We start from the raw sequence: 21,635 nt of genomic DNA, 5'->3' as shown, positions 1-21,635 counted from the left end.
GTGCAAAAAGGATTTCTTTCTGATTTTTTTTTTCTTTAAACATCTATTAACATTATTCTAAAAAGAAAATATTAGCAAAAACTCTACAACCTTTTCTTGACACATGGTCTAGAATTATTGTTTCAGAACTAAGGAAAGTGTGTATTTGTGTGTGTGTGTATATGTATATGTATAGATTTTCACGGGTACAGGTATGACGGTCTTGGTATATTCGGGTTTCTTCCCGTGTAGGATTTGGAAATTTCTGGCGACGTTTCGACGAGGTCTCACTCGTCATCTTCAGGCTGGTGTTTCTGTCCTTCTCAGGCGAACACTGCGAGACCTGAGCTGCATTCCTTCTATAAATACTGGTGGCTGGGTGTGGTTTGATGGCTCAGCAATTGCCTGCTGTGTAGAAACTTCCTGGTGAGTCAGTGGGGTAACAATTGGGGTAACAATTGGGGTTACCTGACTCACCAGGAAGTTTCTACACAGCAGGCAATTGCTGAGCCATCAAACCACACCCAGCCACCAGTATTTATAGAAGGAATGCAGCTCAGGTCTCGCAGTGTTCGCCTGAGAAGAAGGACAGAAACACCAGCCTGAAGATGACGAGTGAGACCTTGTCGAAACGTCGCCAGAAATTTCCAAATCCTACACGGGAAGAAACCCGAATATACCAAGACCGTCATATACATATATACATCCCCTGCAAATGGTTTATTCCATTTGCAGGGGAATAAAAATCCAAATTTGTGAGGTTTTTTTTTAATTGCCTTTATTATCTTTTTAAACTAATCAGATATCTGAAAACAGTGCTTCCCAAACCTAAGTTACCCCAAATCAAATAAAAGTGGTTTTTCTTTATGTAACAACATACATAACTAAATCACAACAGGGACATTTAAACTTGACTGTTTTACCTACATTGGGTAAAAATTGACTTTCTGACAAACGATTTGGGGGAATGAAAGAAAAAGTTTGGGAAGCACTGGCTTTCCATCATCTAAAAAAAGTTGGCCTTCCATGTTCAGATACAGGTTGCCATTTTATGGTGAACATTGAAAGGTTTGCCTGCGATTACAGTATTCCCGAAATAGTTTTTCCTCTGAATTTAATCTGGATCCATCACCCAGAATGAGCAGCAATTGAGCTGGTGAAGGCGACAGGGCTTGCAAACCAGATAAATTGCTGCTCTTTACGTATAAAATGCTAGCCTTGGGCTGAGGGGGAGCGTACTCCCGAATTTATTTATTTATTTATTTATTTGTTTTGTACTCCCGAATTTATTTTTTTATTTATTTGTTTTGTCCAGTACGTATTGGTGGTATACAAAGATATAATATTTATATACACGATACTAGTGAAAGAGGCGAAATAAAGAATTGTGCCTCTTCCCCGCATTCTTTTTAATTGCTAATAACGCCCAACTGCAGTTCGCTCCTCAGCGAAGCCGACAGGCCTAAGGCGGACTTTGCACACAAATAGTTTCCCCCCCCCATATTGGCAGAATTTGATAGTAAAGATACAAATTGAAATCAAAGCAAGATACTTTTGGTGCTTCTTTTTTATTATGTTTGGTTTATATGGATGCATATACTTGGTGTATAGTGTGAGAAAAATAAAATAATAATTTTAAAAAATCCCCCCACCCGATCCCTCACATTATGAACATAATTTCCATCCGCCAGTAGCTTGCAGCCGTTCCTGCCAAGAACTGGGCGGAGGCAGGGCAGGAAGTTTCTCGGACGGACCACTTTCGGAGTGGCAAAGCCACCCTGGAAGCTAAACCAGGAAACGATCCCTTCCTTCTTGCACACGCTGGAAAGATGGTGGCCACCAGGAGGGTAACGCGGCGGAGCGAGTCGATGGCGGAAAGCCCACCTGCAGAGGTGAGAGAAAGAGAGAGAGGGGCGTCCCCCGCCCTCCACGAGCACATTTCGGTCGGGTTCGGCCCGCGCACGCGCTTGGAACCAATGGCCGTTCCCGAACGTTCTTGCCGTTCAGGGGGCACGCGCCGCGTTCTCTGTTGCTGCGTTTGAGTCGCGCGGTTGTTAAATAAGAGCCGGACTGGAGCTTGGAAGGCGTCGACCAGCCGGGGAGAGTTTGGGACGCTCGGGGTGTGTTGCTGCATTGACGGGACGCAAACGCCGAGAGAACATAATTACGTCGGCTGAGGGGGGAAAAAGGAGGGCAGGGGCAAAGTTTCGGAATGGACTGCCTCGGTTTGTGACGGTGGTTATTATTATTGTTATTGATTTGGGCAAAAGAGGTGGGGCGACAGCACTATGGCCGCCGTTTTACTGACCTGCTGGAAATTCTCCAGAGGAAAAATTCCTCGTGTGTCCAATCACACTTGGCCAATAAAAGAATTCTATTCTAATCCTTAATCCTAAAGAATATGTGCCTTTGTTCCTTTTGGAATATAATCGCGGTTTTAGATTCTGATCTTGTCTGCCTCGTGAACGAAGCAGTCAGATCTACGGAGCAATGCCTTGCCCTCTGCAGTATTGCTATTTAATATTTTTGTAATTTAGAGTTATGCCCCGAAATCAGCCTTGTCAAACTATGAGAGTTGTTTTTTTTCTGTGTAGAATCTTAAAACACAACTGAAAGAAAGGCGGAATAATATTCTTCCCTCGATTTAATGTTTATAAGGGTAGTAGAAGAAGGGAGAAGGAGTAAGAAAGTAGGTAGTAGAGGCGGAATATAAAGAGGGAAGTGGAGAGAGGAAAGTTGAATACTGTATAGATGAAATAATACTGTATATAGCAAACGTGGAATGTGATTTAGTTTATTGTATTTGAATTATGATATATGTATATTAAGATGTATGGAAGGTATATGAAGTTGTATGTTGAATGTGAAGAAAAATTAAAAAAAACATTTTGGGAAAAGTAAGATAATCTTAATGGTCATTTTTTTCTGTGAAAACATTGGCACACCTTTAAAATGAAATGTTGTTGCCCACCCTCAAAAGAAAATGTCTATATATACATTATATAATAATGCTTTGCCAAGAAGTGTAACAAGTTTTATTTCCCAGTGTTCGTTTCTGTCTGTCTTTCTCCCCACAACAGCAAAATCTGTGTATAGGTTTGTTATATTTTTCTCTACTTTTAATTAACTTATTTTGTAATGATTTTTTGAATAAGAGGACTGATTGATCATCTGTTTTCTCTCCCTCTTGTTTTATTCGCAGGTTCTCTTTCTTAGAAACTACACTGGTAAAATTCAGAGGGCACAGGGCTTCTGCAATGTTTTTCTATCATACTGCATGTGTTCACCAGTACAATAGTTATCTGCCTCACTCTCACCTATCTTTCTGTGATGAATCAGTTTATCAGAGCCAATAGTGGACATGGTCATTTATCCATTCATTTCAGAACTAGGTAGAGAAATTAATCATTGGGCATTTTTCTCATTGCAAAAACCGGATTAGTAAAAGTTCCCCTCTTAAAATTCTTAGGGGGGGGGAATTGGGTTGGGATATAACATTAAGTGACACATTTCTTGTTTTATTTTTCCTTAGTATTTTAAGCCAAGTAACTTTTTCTTCAGTACAAGGTTATGATTTAATAATCTGCCACAAGTGTTAAGGGAGATAGAGGAGAATTCTCTCTATCGTCTTTTGGCAAGAAATGCAGAATAGCAAATGAAATGCTTAAGATTATGTTTGGAAAATTGATTAGCAAACCAAATTCACTTTCCCTTGTCCATGGCTGGACCATACCCCATAAACTACCCCACTCATAGCAATGAAGTAGGAAAAATAGCTATTAATTTTAAAAAGTGTTAACCTTGACTTAATGTTTTCTTTCCAACACATATAAAATCTATAAAGCAAGTATGTCAAAAACATGCTGTTCATAAAAAAGCTGACACATAGAAAATCAGCTTTGTGATGGCAGGTATAACTTTGTTCCCTTAACTACAATAGATAATTAATAGTTAAGAATTTGTGAGTTTCTCATGGAGCATGGATTTATTTATGCATTTATTTTATTTTTGCTTATTACCTGATATTTTCATTCTTACAGCAGACTGGAATAGAAGATACCCCATCTGTGAGGCTAACTAGAAGCAGAACAAGAGTGATTTCCGAATCGCAGGACAAAGAAATGAAAGCTTCTGAAACAAAATTGGATGCAGAAGAGCCTTCAGAAGCATGCACAGTCTTGACTAAAAGTAAAGCTGAGCCCCTCGCAGAATCTCAGGTTGATGGAGATGTTTCAGAAGCAGAATCAACCTGTTCTTCCATGTCTGAACTTCAAACGCCATTATTTATACGAATTACTAGAAGACGGCAAATTGTAATTCCTTGTACTCCAGAGACTCCAGCTAAAAACAGGCCAAGCAAAAAAAATGTTACACCTGAAAATAGTAATTGTCAAGACCATGAGGATATTTCTGAAGCAGAGTCGTGTTCTTCTGTTGCCTCAGGAACAAGGACCTCAAAAACTCTGAGAAAGTCTAGACGCCGACTAATGAAGGGTAATGTGTCACCAGTGTGTGAAGTTCAAGATGAAGAGGTTTCTGATGCTGAATCATGGTGCTCGGGTATTTCCTTTGAAAAGTCTGCCGCATATAAACGAGTGACTAGGAGTATGGGACTGAAATTGCAAGGAGAATCAACATCCCAGACTGAAAGAAAAAGCAATGCATTAGGAGAGGGTACGCCCAAGTGTATAATTACATCTGAAACAATACTAATCTCTGATTCGGAAGAATCCACTGTTTCTGATTTAAATGCCAAAGAAGCACCTCTTTCTTCAAACAGGATAAAAGAACACCTTAGCCCCAGTAAAACAAAGTGTCCTCCTGAATCTGTGGCTAGCAATGATCTGGAACAGATTTTCTCAAGCAATAATGAGGAAGTAGCAAGGGAAGATAATAAAAGCTTGCCTAAGCAAGAGATACTAAAGAACAATGATGATGAATTGGAGCCTTCAGTTTCAAAACAAACAGCAGCGGATATAATTGAAATAATTCAGAGTCCAGAAGAAATGCATGATCAATCTTCAGAAAAACCCATGCAGATATATGAAAATCAGTTATCTTCACAGAATTCAAGATCTCCATGTGATTCAGAAAACCTTGAACGATCTAAGGAGTCCCCAGGAAAAGCAACAGCAAATAAAAACAAGAGCTTAACACCTGAAAACGTTAGACAAACCTTTTTACATAAAAGAGAAGAAATAATAGATAGTGATGACATTTCTGAAGTAGGTAGCCCCACTAACAAAACGATCACATCACCTATTGTTAACAGTGATGACTGCAGACCTTCTGTTTCAAGCATAGATAGCGATAGAAGCCTAGAAGAGGTTATTGCTGAATCCTCTTCATGTTCAACCAAAGGCAGGGAAGATAAGAAAGACCTTTTTGTGTCTCCTCTTACAAGTGAGGGATCTGGAAATTATAATTTAGAAAAACTGAAAAACCGTGAAATAGCTACTGGATACATTGAAGAAAGTAGTGAAAACCCCTTGAGAGAGAACCGGTCAAATAATCAAGAGGTGTTTGTCATTGATAAAACTCCTGGCTTAGATTCTCACAAAGATTATTATTTTGAGGAAAAACAAAGTGAAGATTCATCAGAGGTGGAAGAAAGTGAAGAAGAGTTCATGGATGAGGATGAAGATGAATTAAATGCAAGCAGAGGATTGTAAGTTCTTTGAAGGGACTTTATATGCTATTAGTAAATATGCTATATTAGTAAATTGCTTGGTTGGAGTGCTAAGGTATAGTGGGTACAAACCTCTGGGTCCTGAAGACCTAAGCTTTTACCACAAACAGGTAAGTTGGTTGCCTAAGGTTTTAGAAGTATTTGTCTAACCTCTAAGAACCATTTGCCAATTGATTATGAATTTGGCAAAAAATAAGTAAGATAAAGTGTTTGATAAAACTTGTGTGAAGATTCATACTAAATCAAAGTCACATTTCTAATAAGGCTTACTGGCTGGCTTCGTAGTACAGTGTTCCCTCGATTTTTGCGGGGCATGCGTTCTGAGACCGCTCGCAAAAGTTGAATTTCCGCGAAGTAGAGATGCGGAAGTAAATACACCATTTTTGGCTATGAACAGTATCACAAGCCATCCCTTAAATCCCTAAATTATTTATTTATTTATTATTTAGATTTGTATGCCGCCCCTCTCCGCAGAGTCGGGGCGGCTCACAACAAAGTGAAACAATTTACAACAAATCTAAATTACAGTTTAAATTTTTTTTAAAAAAACCCCATTTTCTAAACAAACATACATACAGACATACCATTCATAAATTGTATATGCCCGGGGGAGATGTCTCAGTTCCCCCATGCCTGACGACAAAGGTGGGTTTTAAGGAGCTTACGAAAGGCAAGGAGAGTAGGGGCAGTTCTAATCTCCGGGGGGAATTGGTTCCAGAGGGTCGGTGCCGCCACAGAGAAGGCTCTTCCCCCGGGGCCCGCCAACCAACATTGTTTAGTTGACGGGACCAACATTGTTTAGTTGACGGGACCCGGAGAAATTACCATTTCCCATTCTCTTAGCAACCATTTACTCACCATTATTACTGGTACTCACCATTGAATAAGACACTTAGTGATCCTGATATTTATAAACATAATTATTTATTAACAATATTGTTGTTGTTGTTATTATTATTATTATTATTATTTATTAGATTTGTATGCCGTCCCTCTCTGAAGACTCGGTGCGGCTCACAACAATAATAAAAACAATATTCTAGCGAAAACAAATCTAATATTAAACATGATAGGGTTTTTATATGCTTTATTATTTATTATTTATTATTATTTATTATTTGGATTTGTATGCCGCCCCGAGTTTTCGGAGAGGGGCGGCATACAAATCCAAATAATAAATAATAATAAATAATAAAGCATATAAAAACCCTATCATGTTTAAAAAGCAAACAACACATACATACCCAAACATAAATATAAAAAAAGAGCCTGGGGAAAAGGTGTCTCAACTCCCCCATGCCTGGCGGTATAGATGGGTCTTGAGTAATTTACGAAAGACGAGGGTGGGGGCAGTTCTAATCTCCAGGGGGGAGTTGATTCCAGAGGGCCGGGGCCGCCACAGAGAAGGCTCTTCCCCTGGGGCCCGCCAAACAACATTGTTTAGTCGACGGGACCCGGAGAAGGACTACTCTGTGGGACCTTATCGGTCGCTGGGATTCGTGCAGTAGCAGGCGGTTCCGGAAGTACTTTGGTCCAATGCCATGTAGGGCTTTAAAGGTCATAACCAACACTTTGAATTGAGACCGTAGATTGATCGGCAGCCAATGCAGGCCACGGAGTGTTGTAGAAACGTGGGCGAATCAAGGAAGCCCCACAATGGCTCTCGCGGCCACCTTCTATAATAATTATTATTATTTTTTTATTTGCAAAAATTATTAGTGTGGTGATGGCGTATGATGTCATCGGGCGGGGAAAACCATGGTATAGAAAAAAACCCCATGAAGTGTTTTTTAATTAATATTTTTTAAAAAACCGTGGTATAGGTATTCGCGAAGTTTGAACCCACGAAAATCGAGGGAACACTACATGTTGAATCTAAATTCTGCTTACAAACCATGGGCAGGATTGCAACATACTGAACCCAAATTCAAACAAACCATATTCTGTTACAGTGTGGCATGGGCACAACTTTATTTGTGATTTATTTAGTGTGGTATATAATATTCATCACTGCATAGAAAAGGGTTTTTTAAACATGTTTAAATTCCCCTGTAAAGAAGTTAATGGATATATAAACATAAATACAAATGTTGAAATTTGTCAGTGTTTACTTAAAAAGTATTTTTTCAATGTGCTTATGATAGACCACTAATTGCAAACCTATGGCACTATATCTGAGAGCATGTGATGCATTGCCCTCTATCAGCTCCAGCACACATGGGTGCACTGGCCAGCTGGCTTTTAGTCTTCTTTTCGGCTGTTTTCGCTCTTCCCGGGCTTCAGGAAAACCTGAATCCTGGGGATGATGAAATACGGGACAACCGGAAGTTCATTTCTGAATTTCCGGTTGGCCTCCTGGGATGTTTTTCATTGTCCCCAGGCTTCAGGAGGCTTTCCCGAACCCTGCTGAAAGCGAAAAACAGGCCTACTGAAAGTCTGGAGGCTTCAGTGAGGCCTGTGTGCATGTGTGTGGTGGGGGCAGCACGTGTGTGATGGGGCAGCATGGAAATTGTGGGCATGCATGGGGGGCATTGCATTATGGATATGTCCCGTGTGCAGATTTTGGCACCTGAGCCAAAAAAAGGTTTGCAATCACTATGATAGACAAATATGTGTTGATTGGATTATATATCAGTACTTTTAAATAATCAGTTCTTTCTTTTCTAGAGTATCATTTTCAAGCAGTATTGATCCTGGATTAAACATTAAACAGTTTGGAGGTTTATATATTAATTTTGACTCAGGGAAGCAGAAACCTGGGTCCCATGGCGTTCCACCATTGAAAGAGAAAAAAGATGAGGTAATTGCCAAAAGATAGCAATTAAATTGAAAACTAGAATTAGTAGTAAATCCTAAATGTCATTCTAGCAGCATTGTAAATACTGGACTATTTAAAAAGTAAACATTTTGTAAGATCTTTGTAAAAAGGTTTTCTTCTGGCCACAACTCAAATACATTTATATCTTAAAAAAAAATTGATATATTTACATTTAATTTATACTTTGTGATATTTGGAGGTTCACACCAACTACAGAATGGAACAAAAATTGTTCCCAGTAAATTAATATTAAATTTAATTATTAAGTTAAATATTGCTGTTTGTCAGCCAACCAGAATCATTATTGGTGCGAGGGGCAGCATACCATTTAATCAATGATATAGTAAGATTACCATATTTTTCAGAGTATAAGATGCATCTTTTCCCCCCAAAAAGAGGGTGAAAATCTGGGTGCGTCTTATACTCCAAATGTAGCCCTGCCCAGAATCTCAAACGGAGGTTTCAGAGGCTGAAAAAACCCTCTGAAACAGCTTTAAAAACAAATCCTCTGAAATGGAGGTTCAGACAAAAAAAGCCTCTAAAATGGAGGTTCAGAGGCAGAAAAAAAAAAAGCAAGGAGCAGAGCTCACAAACACCGTTCCCTGTAGGCTGCGCGCGTGAGCGCGCGCGCACCCCAAAATACTGCCCCGCACGCCCTTTTCCATGGGCGCGCAGTCCCCATCCCCCTGCCAGCCCATGCGGGGGTGGGGAGGCGCCGGCAGTAGAAGGCGCTGCCCCCGCCCGCCCGATCCGCTCCCTCTCCTTTTCCGCCGAAAGAAACGCGTGGAAGCTGCCTGCTTGAGCCTCGCGTTGCTCCACCCCGCTTCGTCCTGCCTGTCATCCTCCGTTGTGTTCCTGGGGGGGGAGTGGCCTCCTCCCCCCCCCCCCCAGGAAAGAGTTGCAAGAAAGCAGCGTGTTTAAAAGGCGCGCTGCTTTCACGGAAAGCAAATCCGGCTTTCCTGGCCGGCACAGGGCTTTCCTGCCGTTCTCCCCCGAAAACACAACGGAGGTCCAGGATGACAGGCGAAGCGGGGTGGAGCAACATGAGGCTCAAGCTGGTGGCGGAAGACCTCCGTTGTGTTTTCGGCTGGGGGGGGGCATTAGGACCTTCCTGGCTTTCCCGGGCAGCTGGCTTAAGCCTTGTGCCGGTCAGCAAAGCCGGAGACGTGGAGAGAAAGGAAAGAGAGGGAGGGAAAGAGGAGAGGAAAGTAGGAGGGAGGGAGGGAAGGGAGAGAAAAGTGAACGAGAGGGAGAGAGAAAGGGAGGAAGGGAGGAAGAGATAAATATAAAGGGAGAGAGGGAGAAAGGGAGGGGAAGAGGGGAAGAAAGGAAAAGAGAAAGAGAAAAAGTGGAAGGAAGAGAGAAGGAAAGAAAGGGAGAGAGAGAGAGAGAGAAGATAGGAAGGAAGAGAGAGTGAGAGGGGAAGAAACAGAGAGAGAGAGGAAGAAAGCAAGAGAGAGCGTAGTGGAAGGAAGAGAGGGAGAGAGGGAAAGAGAGAGAGAGAGGAGAGAGGAAGGAAGAGTGAGAGAGAGTGAGAGAGGAAGAAACCAAGAGAGAGAGAGGAGTGGAAGGAAGAGAGAGGGAGAGAGAAATGATAGAAAAAGGGGGGAAGAGAAATGAGAAAATGATTGAGGCAGAGAATGACAGGAAAGAGAGAGAAATAGAGAGAGAAGTGCCTCTTGATTTAAAGCATATGGTAAAAGCACTTAAATAATAACAGAGGGAAAAAACCCCAGCCCTCACCTGTTTTTATTAATAGTTATGTTTTTGGATTTGCTGGTTGTTTTAGTTTTAATAGTAATAGAGTTTGGTTTTGTTTTATTATTAATTTCTTTTAATAAAAAAGTAGGGATTTTATTTATTTATTTATTTATTTGTACTTCTATGCCGCCCAGTCCCAAGGGGACTGCCGCTCAGACACTATACTTTTCCGCCCACCCCGGAAAAAAATTAGAGGGAACATTGCTCACAAACAATGAATCTGTTGCTAAAATTCACATCTGGGAACAGCTGATTGGGGGTATTCTGAGAGGCTCATCCACTCACCAATCAACTTTTTTACTTATTTTCCTTCCCAAAAACTAAGGTGCGCCTTATACACTGGTGCATCTTATAGTGTGAAAAATGCAGTAAATAATATCAATTAAATTAAAATACCACCATGCAACCTTATGTTGAATCCAAAACTCTCTGGGATAATTTTATTCATTTCTGGAAGCCCCTTAATGATAGCAATAGCCTTGCCTCTAAATAACTGATGTCAACCTTTAGACTCCCTTGGCCACAATGAGTGAAGAGGAATTGTCTTGGGCTGTACTGTATATGAAATATATACTGCTCAAAAAAATAAAGAGAACAATTAAACAACACAATATAACTCCAAGTAAATCAAACTTTTGTGAAATCAAACTGTCCACTTAAGAAGCAACACTGATTGACAATCAATTTCACATGTTGTTGTGCACATTAAACTTTGTACAGAACAAAAAATTCAATGAGAATATTTCATTCATATCTAGGATGTGTTATTTGAGTGCTCCCTTTATTTTTTTGAGCAGTATATAATAAAAGTGATGTCTATAAATAACAAGCTTCCTTTCTGTGGAGCAACATTAGCTGCCCACAGCTGCATGTGGCCCATGGGCTGCAGGTTGGACATGCCTCTCTTAAGAGCTGGAAAAACACAATCTGCAGGCCTTGGTCTTCATCACTTCCAGGAAATAGAACTATTAACAGATGCTAAGGTGGGTCAAATCTAGCCAGAAAAGGAAATGCTGAAGCTACTCAGATGCTAAGCCATGGGTAAATTCTTAGCAATCCCAAACTTCCTTATACAACCACCCTTTCAAAATGACTACACCAGTGCATAACCTGTTCTCTAATTTAGATTTTCTAATATCATTCTTTGAGCATTTTTAGGAATCAAGTACAGTTGTCCAAACTTAACGACACCCTTCACATCAGATTTAGTTTGTGCTGTTTGTACATGAGTGGCTATTCCTGCACTGCTCATTAACGTTTGCCATTATTTCCTAATAAGAGTGGCTTGCAAGCAACTTTTCCAGAACTACTTGAGTGTTGGGTCACTTTACTAACTCCCATGTTTTTCAAAGGCCTTAATAGAGTCCTGTTTGCATTGTGCTTGTAACAATGTCCTAGCTTAATCAAATATCTCTTGGCAGCTTTTGCAGAAGAGTATTATAACTCCTGATTTTGAGAAAAAGGAATGTGTTCCACCTTTAAGAGAATCAGTCCGCCAATTAAAGAAGCAACGTAAGGTAAGTGAAATGCCATTGTGGTATCGATCATGGTATAGGGTCTCCTGCTTGGGCAGAGGATTGGAGTAGAAGACCTACAAGATCCCTTCCAATTCTGTTAATCTGGCAACCAGTTTATGCCTTATTTAAAATCTGCCTTTAAAATATTCTCTGCAAGGATGCATATCTACTGGCTTATTCCTCATTTTTTACTATCTTCATCAATAGTTATAAAATGGGATGGTAATATGTAGTCCCCTCTGCTTTGTGGCCTTTTGGAATGAAAGTGAAATATAATAATAGAAATAAATAATAATAGAAATATTAAAAATATTTTAAATACTTTATTTTAAATACTTTGAAAAATATCCTACTAGCTAAAAGGCTCACAATGCGGGAGGGGTCTAGCTTTCCCTCTTCATGCTAGATTATAAAATTTGTTCTTAATCCATTGATTGTAGCATAAGAATTGAATAACTGATGAGTTTTTAAAGAATGTAACTTTTTTCCAAAAATAGAAAGACCGAGCAAAAACAACAGGAGATAGTTGGTTTGGTATGAAAGCTCCAGAAATGACGGAGGAATTGAAAAATGACCTTAAGGCTTTGCAAATGAGAGCCGCCATAGATCCTAAACGGTTCTACAAAAAGAACGACAGGAAAGGTCTTCCCAAGTATTTTCAGGTAAGAATGTTGATGGTGTTTAATGCTTTGCATATAAGGTGTGTGTGTGTAATATGTTAAAAATGTATTCCAAAAGAAAAATTAGGCTTGCTAAAAATAAACACATTTATTATTAAGATGTTTCTGTGAAATCCAGGCAACTACAATGAATAAAGTGACTTGCAATGCGCAGAATTAAAGTCTCTTAACCAATTACTATAATTTTTAACTACTGCTTAAATTAGTAATAATACTTGTGGTGATTATAAACAAACTACATACAGATAACTGGACTATTTTTTTCTTACAAAGTTACATATGCTTACATTTTGCTGATGTTTTACTTTTGCTACAAAAATCTCTTGGAAATCCTTTACAAGGGCTTGGAAAATGTATCATTGTTTCATCTTCCCCCCCCCCCCCCTTGACTATTCATCTGTTTACTAGCTTACATTATTTACTACTCAGCCTCTGCTTCTTTAGTAATTTCTTGTGTGCGTGTTTTGCTTTTTGAAGATGGCCCATGGATTGCATCTTGTTCTGTAGTTGATGGAAAAGCATTAGCATGGCAGGGAAATAAGGGCATTGATTTTCATGTATCAGTTTTTCCATTTGGACCTGCTAAAAAGATGTTCTGGGGAGTTGGGAGACCCTCCAAGATACTGTAAGAGGCAAGTCACGGGAACATCAAGAGGAAAGTAGAATGGATCCCAGTTGTGTCATCATCTTCCCTTGCAGGTTGCAGGCATACTATTATTTTTACAAAATATTGTTAACATGTTTTAAAAGTATGCTAGATTTATGAATCACTATTTTAGCTAATGCTACTTAGAACTGGCTTGTTGTTCTCTGTTCATTTCCTGGAATGTTAAGTTCTTTGCTGTTCTTTGTATTCTTGTACAAAATACTCTTTGAACAGTATTTAGGAATTCTTTTTTAAAAAAATTATTGCAATATATAGCATGACAACATGGAGTGCTCCTGCTTAAAATAATGATTAATATTTCTTTTAAAAACAGTATGTTATCAGTTTCTATTTTTTCTTGTTGAGGTTTCTTTTCCCCTCTCAGGGGAAAATGAGGAATTCCTAGCTTTTGGATTTTCTCTGTAAACTTTATTTTTATTCCCTACCCCACTTTTTGTTTTCAAAATAGTTTTTAATTCTTCTGTAATATTTCTGAAATAGTTTTCAGTCAATAGAGCTGATTTAAATTTCTGCATAGGCAATCCTTGATTTACAACCACAATTGAGCCCAACATTTATGTGACTAAGCAAGACATATATTATGTGAATTTTGCCCCATTTTTCTTGCTAAATGAATCACTGCATTTGTCAAGTTAGAAAATGGTTGTTAAGTGGATCTGGATTCCCCATTGACTTTGCCCCGGGACATTCGAACAGTCATAAATATGAATCAGTTGCCAAGCATCTAGATTTTGATCATGTGACCTTGGGTCATAACTGAAGAACAGTCATGTCACTTTTTTCAGTGTGTTGTAACTTTCAGCAGCCACTGAATGAACAAGGACAAGGACTACCTGTACACTAAAAGGACAAAGATGAGCACTCCAAATGAATTCCGTATTAATAAATGTTATCCTTAGATTAATTTTCTTTATATTTAACCTCTTTAAATTAAAACATTGCATTTTTTTCAGGTTGGAACTATTGTGGATTCTCCTTCAGATTTCTATCACGCTCGTGTTCCCAAGAAAGAGAGGAAGAAAACAATTGTGGATGAACTTCTAGCAGATTCAGAGTTTAGACGGTATATACAATTTCACTTTAATGTAGTCATTTGGGTGTTGTAAAATAATGTATTTTGCTGCTATTAGGTGTAACTGAATGAGTTCCTCCATCCTATATGATGCAGTTCATTCCATATGGAAAAGGCCCTGTAATGTGTTGCAATGCCTCTTAAAATGCATGATTGGGTTATATGATTTTTTGGGTGTGTGTGTGTGTGTGAGATCCATTGCAAATTAAAAAATTCCTTCCTGGAGCATGATAGTTGTCTGCCTGATGAGCTGTCATCTTGATTTCCCTTTCATTTGAAATACATTGACCATTTTTTGTTCTTATATGATTTGCTGCCTTAAGTGATTTCTGGGTTGTTTTTATTATTTCCTGAAAGTTACTGTGTGTGCTGTTTTGAATATTTTTGTTTAAAGAAAGCAGAATAGAAATGCACTCATATGCAAGAAAACAAAACACATCCTTTTCTCATTCAGATGATGTGAAGGAGGTATTAAAGATCATAGGCCTTCTTGTTTTATGGCAATATTTAGAGACAGTTTTGTATTCCTTTTATTTTATTTTCTTGCTAGGCTTAACAACCCGTTTCAGTCATACATGACTTGGTGGTGCATAAACCTAATATACTACTGTGTTTCCCCGACAATAATACATTTCCTGATATTAAGCCCAATAAGGGCTTTTCAGAAAATGTGTTGAAATAAGCCTCTCCCCCTCCAAAATAACCCCCCTTCGCCAATTATGTACACGCATCCCCTGCCCCATCTGCCACCCCCAATTTGTGCCCGAGCATCTTACCAGAGTCTGGTACCTTGCCTCTTCTCTTTCTCGGCTGGTCTTTGCAGGCAAACTCCTTGAAATGTAAAGAAAACTTTTTTGTGAGTGCAAGAAGTTAATTGCTTGCACTCGAGAGAAGTTTTTCCTTCCATTGCAAGGAGTTTCCTTGCAAAGACCAGCCAAGAAAGAGAAGTGGTGAAGCTACCAGATGCTGGTAAGATAAGATGTTTGCGCACAATTTGGGGGTGGCAGGGGATGAGGATGGGGAGAAGCGGGCTGCAAGGCGCGCATCTTACCAGTGTCTGGCTTCTCTCCGCCACTACTCTCTCTTGGCCAGTCTTTGCAGGGAACTCCAATGTAAAGAAAAACTTCTGAATGAGCTGCCGCCACCTGGGAAAATAACGAGTAGCGGGCTCTCTCGCAGTGTCTCTTCTCTCTTTCCTTCTCCTGAGTGTCAACCATGTGTTCAGAGATCGGCAGGCCAGATTCGGTGAGCCGGATGCACTGCTGCCACTTGGGAGAAGAAGAGAGAGAGGAAGTGCTGCAAGAAAGCCCATATTTCAAGTTCTCTTCCCATTCGGAGGCAGCATGTTCAGCTCCCCGAATCTGGCCTGCTGATCTTGGCCTGCAAGAGGGGAGTGCCAAGTGAGGAGGGGTGGGACAGCGGAGAAACGAGACACATGGAGTGAGGAGGGGCTCCCCTTGGAGTCTCTTCTCCCACTCGCCAGGCATGACATAAGCTGGAAGTCAGCTCCCCACATCTGGCCTCCCTATCTGGGCCGGCAAGAGGGGAAACTACCTCTCTCTCTTCTCCCAAGCCTTGCAGGGCCTCCTTTCTCTTCTCCTGAGTGGCACCTGTGCGTATGGAGATTGGCAGGCCAGATTTGGGGAACTGAACATGCTGCTGCCATCCGGGAGAGAAGAATGTGAGAAATGGCCTCTCTCAAAGTGCCTCCTGTGTGTCCAGGTCACTGAATCTGGCCTGTTGATCTTGGGCAGCAGCAGCTCTGACCCAATCCTCTCAATGCCACACTGAACCTGCTTCATGGCTGCACACTGAAAATACCCCCCCCCCCCCCCCCCGATAATGTAGGCCACATTTCTGGAGTCAAAAAAATATAAGACAGGATCTTATTTTGGGGAAAACATGGTAATTGGATTGAAAATAGGAACTTTTTTAAAAATCCAAAATAGTTGATAACAGTTGATGCCAGCTCACATATAACATAATCCCTATTCTAAGTGGGTTCAATTTTATATCCAAGCCCCCAAAGCTAAATTTTTATAAGCGTACATAGGATGATCTTATTTTTGAATGAACTTTGAACTGAAGATAGATGGGGCAGTAATCGAAATTTCATGAGATTGCATAGCTGGGACTTAGATAGGCTCAGTTTTTCAGCGACTGCACCATTTCTTTGAGACAGCCACCTGGTGAACATCTATCTATAGAATCTCCTCAAAAGAGGTTTTATAGGGAATTGGGGCCTTGGTTCTATCTTGTTTGGTCAATTTTATGATGTTTCCATTAGTTGGAGTACTTTTTATTTGTATACCTTTTTCAATATTATTTATTACATATTTCTTATATAATTGTTAGCAAATGTTCCTTAAATTAAAAGCAAATATAGGTCTTGATACCAGTGAGCTTGAGAGACAAATAATATTCACAGTAGCATGCCTGCAAGTGCCCTCAAAAAGTATCTCTCAGTGCTCTAGGCATGTAGTTAATCTTGCGCTAATAATTAGTTGCAGTGATCTTGTTGGATTGTAGCAAGAGTCTGATGTAATATCTTGTTTCCGACAGAGGTCAGCCAAGAAGCATAAAGTTAGTCCTCGAGTTACAACAGTTTGTTTAATGGCCATTCAAAATTACAATGGCACTGGGAAAAATTACTTAAGACCATTTTTCATAATTATGACCATTGTAGTATCCCACAGCCACATGATTTACATTTAGATGCCTGGTTCACATTTATGACTGGTGCTGTGTCCCAAGCTCATGTGATCACCGTTTGCACCCTTCTGACAAGCAAAGTCAATGGAGAAGGAAGCCAGATTCACTTAACAACTGTGTTACAAATGAAACAAGTGCAATGATTCACTTAACAGATGTGGCAAGAAAAGTCCCAAAATGGGACAAAACTCACTTAACAAATTAGCAACATAAATTTTGGGCTCAATTGTGGTCCTAAGTCAAGGGCTATATGTACATGAATAGCTTAACCAAATGGTTTTTTCCCCATGCTTCTGGGTTTTTTCCCCATGCTTCTGGGTTTTAGATGCACTCTCATTTAGTAGCTATATTTAATTGCTATGATTAAATTTCACAAAGTTGGAATTTAATTTGATGAATTTTTAAAGCAACAATTGTATTCAGGATTGTGGGAGGGGGTTGGATTCTGTGTTTGGTTGCATTCATTCTTCACAGAAATGGTTTCTCTTATTCAGGTACAATAAAAGGAAGTACCAAGACATAATTGCTGAGAAAGAAGCCTTCGCAGCAGGAAAGAAAAATCGGAAGAAAAAGAAATTTCACAAATAGATTTTGAAAGCAAATTGCGCTTAAACTTAGTTTTTAATGGTGAATTTATTATTTGAAATTTTGCACAAATGGTCAGCTTAGGTTGATCACATTTACAGCAAGAAGACAAGAAGGGATGTAGGGCTTTTTCCATTAAGATTTGGGAACTGAATATAAAACCCTTTGTTACATACTGATGAAAATATGCAGCAGAGAGGATGACATTAAAATTTTTAGAAGAAACAATCTAGCTTAAAATCAAACTCTCTATTTAAAGTAAAATGGCAATGAGTGTAACTTTAAAAAAATCATATAAGATTATATTTGAAATGTGGCTGCTGTTAGAGGTATATCCTCTTTGTATATCTATTAAAATATTTTGTAAGAATTCATAGGCTTTCTTTAATATATATTGTGTTTCTCTGGAAATAAGACTTAAACAGAAAATAAGCTCTAACATTATTTTTCAGGATGCTTGTAGTATAAGCTCTACCCCCAAAATAAGTTTCCAGTTAAGATTGTCAGCCTTCGGGCGGTGGGGGTGGCAAGCATGCAGGGACTGGCAATGTTGACCAGCAGTTGCAGCCTAGTGGCCCCTTGGCTGGGACACTGGGGCTGTGCAACCTCTGCAGTGCAGATGAGTCCAAATGCTTTGACCACCAGGCCGTCCATCCAAGCAGGAGTCAGAGGGGCAAGGTGAGGAGGGGTCCCGGCTGCCTTTTGGGGACGGGCTTTCCACCCTTCCTGTTCGCCAGGGCCATCACGGGTGGGGCAGAGCTGGAGGACGCCGGATGGCAGGGGCCAAGCATGCAGGTAGCATGGCATGGCATCACCTCTGTCCCCCCCCACCTGCTTCACCTTGCGGGGCAGCAGCAGCAACAAGTGAGACAGACGGGGAGGGAGGGAGGTACTTAGAATACTGTTATACAAAAGTAAAAAGTTGAGGTTTGATGTTAACTTATTCTACTGCACCAAAGGGAGTCGGATGTAAATGCCTTTTTCTTTGGTTTTCCCCTTTTTGCTACACTTTTCCCTTACCTTATTTTTCCTATTATTTTCTTTTGTATTTTTAATTAAGCTATATTATAACTTAACTTTAAAAAAAGAGTTGAATTCAAGAGGGGTTGGACTTCCTCTCTTGATTCCACCTCAAGGCTCTATTTTTCTATACCTCTGAAATTTATTCAGCTTCAACCTTACGGGTATTTTGAAGGCTCTTCATCAAGGCCATTGGAGAAAATGATTTGACATCTCCTTTTTGTTCCTCTGAGTTTGTTTCGTTTCGCATAGTTCTTTAGTCTTGTGCTTTTTTTATGTTTCCTGTATTCTTCATTCTTAAATACTTCTAGCAATTATAAAACACCCACGGTCACCGAGAATTGGGCAATATTATCATATCCCACAGCATGAAATCACAACTGCTGATCCTTCAGCTGATGTTGGTTTTCATTCACATCTAATTCTTTCCAAGAATCTAGGATGCTGTATTATGGCGTTGTAGTATACAGGCAGGTCAGAGCTGTGTGGCCTTTTGCAATAGAGATATGAAAATTTGTCAATGCACAGACTTTCTAAGTGTTGTCCAAGGCTTTTTTGGCATGCCACCCAATGGGCCGATAACCGTTGAGATCACCACTTAAAAACAACACATGTATTTTAATGATAAATTATATAACAAATAATGGCAAATAGTGGAGCCCATCTTCAGGGAACTTCTCTAAAGATAGAAGGCTAGAGAAAATTTCACTGAAGATGGGTTTCAACGTGACTGCAAATGCTCAGAAAACAAAACCTCTGGTCCTGGTGACCGACCCAGATTGGATCCTGAATAAAATATATAAATTATAAATAATTATAATTTAAAATATAAATAATTACAAATAATATAAAGTAAAATATATTCTTTCACATCTGAAAAAACACTCATGATTTTATTTTAAAATACCGTACTTCAATTAACAAAAGTAGGATATTTGTGTATGGCATTGTGCCGTAACTCTAGCATCTTTAATAATCCATCTGAACCCACAACGGCCATCTTAGAACAGAGGGCACTTTGCTTGGTAGTGTGTTCATCTGGGACATACAGCCTTAATCATTTATTTGCAGTAAGAAGTTATGCACACCCATATTCCTGATAATTATTTATGAATCTTCACTTCAGAAGCCTGAGGGTCCAGCCCAGCAATGTGTTAGTCTTAATTTATAACCGTTCATCTAGTGATTTATGACTTTTTCACACTTATGACCATTGCAATCTCACCATGTTGACATAATCAAAATTCAAGCACTTGGCAACTGGCTCATATTTATGATTGCAGCATCCTGGGCTCACGTGATCAACTTTTGCGACTTTCTGACAAGCAAAGTCAATCAGGAATCAAGATTCACTTTACAAGCATGTTACTAATTTAACTGGTGATTCACTTAATTGGGACAAGAAAGGTCATAAAATGGGGCAAAGGTGACTTGACAATATCTCACTCAGCTGCAGAAAGTTTGGGTTTAATTGTCATACATCAAGGACGACCTGTGCTTTCTTACCCAGCAGAGGAGGCTAAGTTGCTGTCATAATACAACACCCCCCTTTTATGATGTTATAGTTTTTATTGGGGTAGAGTCGGGGCAGCTGGATACTATTATGAAATAAATGTTACAGGCTTACAGCCAAATAACCTCAAGAGAAATGATCAAATCTTAAATTACAATAGAATTGCAATAGAAATAAAGATTTATCATTCATTCATTCATTCATTCATTCATTCATTCATTCATTCATTCATTCATTCATTCTGCCTAAACAAGGGGTTGGAATAGAAGACCTCCAAGGACCCTTCCAACTCTTGTTGTTATTTAGGACTGTAATTATAAAGAGTAAAAATTGAGAAGTTTTTTTCAGTCATTTAATACTATTAAATTTAGCTATTTGAAATAAACACTCGGACCAAGTGAATAATGGAAGTAACTTGGAATGCAATTTAGGCTACTTTGTTAGTGTTTATCAGGGATAACAAAAGCATATGGATTGGCATTGAAGGTATATATATGTTGTTATGTATGTGTTTTAATGTAGAGAAAAATAAAAAAACTTTAAAAATAGAAATGGTCAAATCTGGTAAAAATGTCGAAAAAGATAAAATATTTGATGAATGCTTGGTTGGCTCGACAGCTTAGGCGCAGGACCAATTGCGATGCGTATTTCAGCGCGAGATCCGGAATAAATTGCTGCACTGATGCTGGAATTTGCCTTTATTGAAAGCCTGTCATGAGCGCTGCCTGCCACGTTTCCCAGATCAACGTTTCATTAGAGACTTCAACTCCCATAATGCCTTCAGAGGGTCTCGCCTGCTCGGAATTCTGGGAGTTGAAGTCCACGCCTCTTAAAGGTTGCTGAGGTGGAGAAGGGCCGCTCTCTCGTGCTCTCGGGTCCCCACCTCTGAGGCGCTGAGGGAACACGATCCGTCAATCACGACCGCCTTCCCGCCTAAACCCGCCCCTCCGGCATTTCCCCGCCCATCAGGCCCGAACGCCTCCCTGCCCGAGTCACTAGGCGGCGCGCGCCGAGGGAAAGAAAGAGTGGCCTTGGCAAAAGTGGGCGGTTCCACGTCGCGCTTTGCAAAGCAATTAAAAAATCGGCCGCTTTTTTTTTTCGGCCACTCGGCAAACAATTGCCTTGGATTCCCATCATCCAGGAAGCACTTTTAAAAATAAGAGGAAGGTAAATAAAATTAGGGTTCCCGACTCCGCCGGGACTCGAACCCGGAACCTTTGAATGTCTTCAACCTCTAGAAGTCCAATGCGCTATCCATTGCGCCACGGAGCCACCTGTTGGATTCTTGGCACAGTTGCTATAAGGCTTCGGAGATCGACTTTTCGTCGGGGTTCAAGAAGCGAGAAAAAGATCCCTGGAAGATCCGATTTTAAAGTTGCCAGGGCTGATCTTTAAAGATTTCCGACTCGCTTCCGGGAAAAGCTGCTTATTCCCGCCCGCGTTCGGCTCTTTCTTTCGTTTCTTAGCCTCTTTCAATCGAATGGCGTTGTCAATCTTTCAAAGAACCGAGGTTTATTTTTTCCATAGTTGAACGTGACTGAAATCTTTAAGTTGCATTTTGACACAAACGGGGCTTAGCATGTTCTGTAAACTCGCTCTACGAGAAAAGGAGGGTGTAAATT

General features: G+C 39.9%; 1 protein-coding gene and 1 non-coding gene across 10 annotated transcripts; one reads left to right on the top strand and one right to left on the bottom strand.

Moving 5' to 3' along the window:
* The first annotated feature begins 1,703 nt into the window (after window positions 1-1,703).
* On the top strand, window positions 1,704-17,850 carry DNTTIP2 (deoxynucleotidyltransferase terminal interacting protein 2). Of its 9 annotated transcripts, none has more exons than XM_070746504.1 (8): window positions 1,794-1,871; window positions 3,182-3,371; window positions 4,020-5,647; window positions 8,336-8,468; window positions 11,669-11,764; window positions 12,262-12,426; window positions 14,065-14,174; window positions 17,390-17,850. In XM_070746504.1, the coding sequence occupies exons 3-8, from the start codon at window positions 4,101-4,103 to the stop codon at window positions 17,481-17,483; spliced, it is 2,145 nt and encodes a 714-aa protein (XP_070602605.1). In that variant the 5' UTR covers window positions 1,794-1,871; window positions 3,182-3,371; window positions 4,020-4,100; the 3' UTR covers window positions 17,484-17,850. The 9 variants fall into 9 exon arrangements, with proteins under 9 accessions (XP_070602601.1, XP_070602600.1, XP_070602605.1 ...); XM_070746502.1 differs by lacking the exon at window positions 1,794-1,871 and adding an exon at window positions 1,917-2,214; XM_070746503.1 differs by lacking the exon at window positions 1,794-1,871 and adding an exon at window positions 1,937-2,204.
* A 3,350-nt stretch (window positions 17,851-21,200) lies between these two features.
* Window positions 21,201-21,285, bottom strand: TRNAR-UCU (transfer RNA arginine (anticodon UCU)). The gene is given in 2 exon segments: window positions 21,201-21,236; window positions 21,249-21,285. It is a non-coding gene; the product is annotated as a tRNA-Arg (tRNA).
* Window positions 21,286-21,635: the final 350 nt, after the last annotated feature.

This window comes from Erythrolamprus reginae, chromosome 3 (assembly GCF_031021105.1).
Source record: "Erythrolamprus reginae isolate rEryReg1 chromosome 3, rEryReg1.hap1, whole genome shotgun sequence".
In the NCBI taxonomy this organism is placed as follows: Eukaryota; Metazoa; Chordata; class Lepidosauria; order Squamata; family Dipsadidae; genus Erythrolamprus; species Erythrolamprus reginae.
Note: the sequence above shows the minus strand (reverse complement) of the source record. Positions and strands in the feature narration are given on the sequence as shown.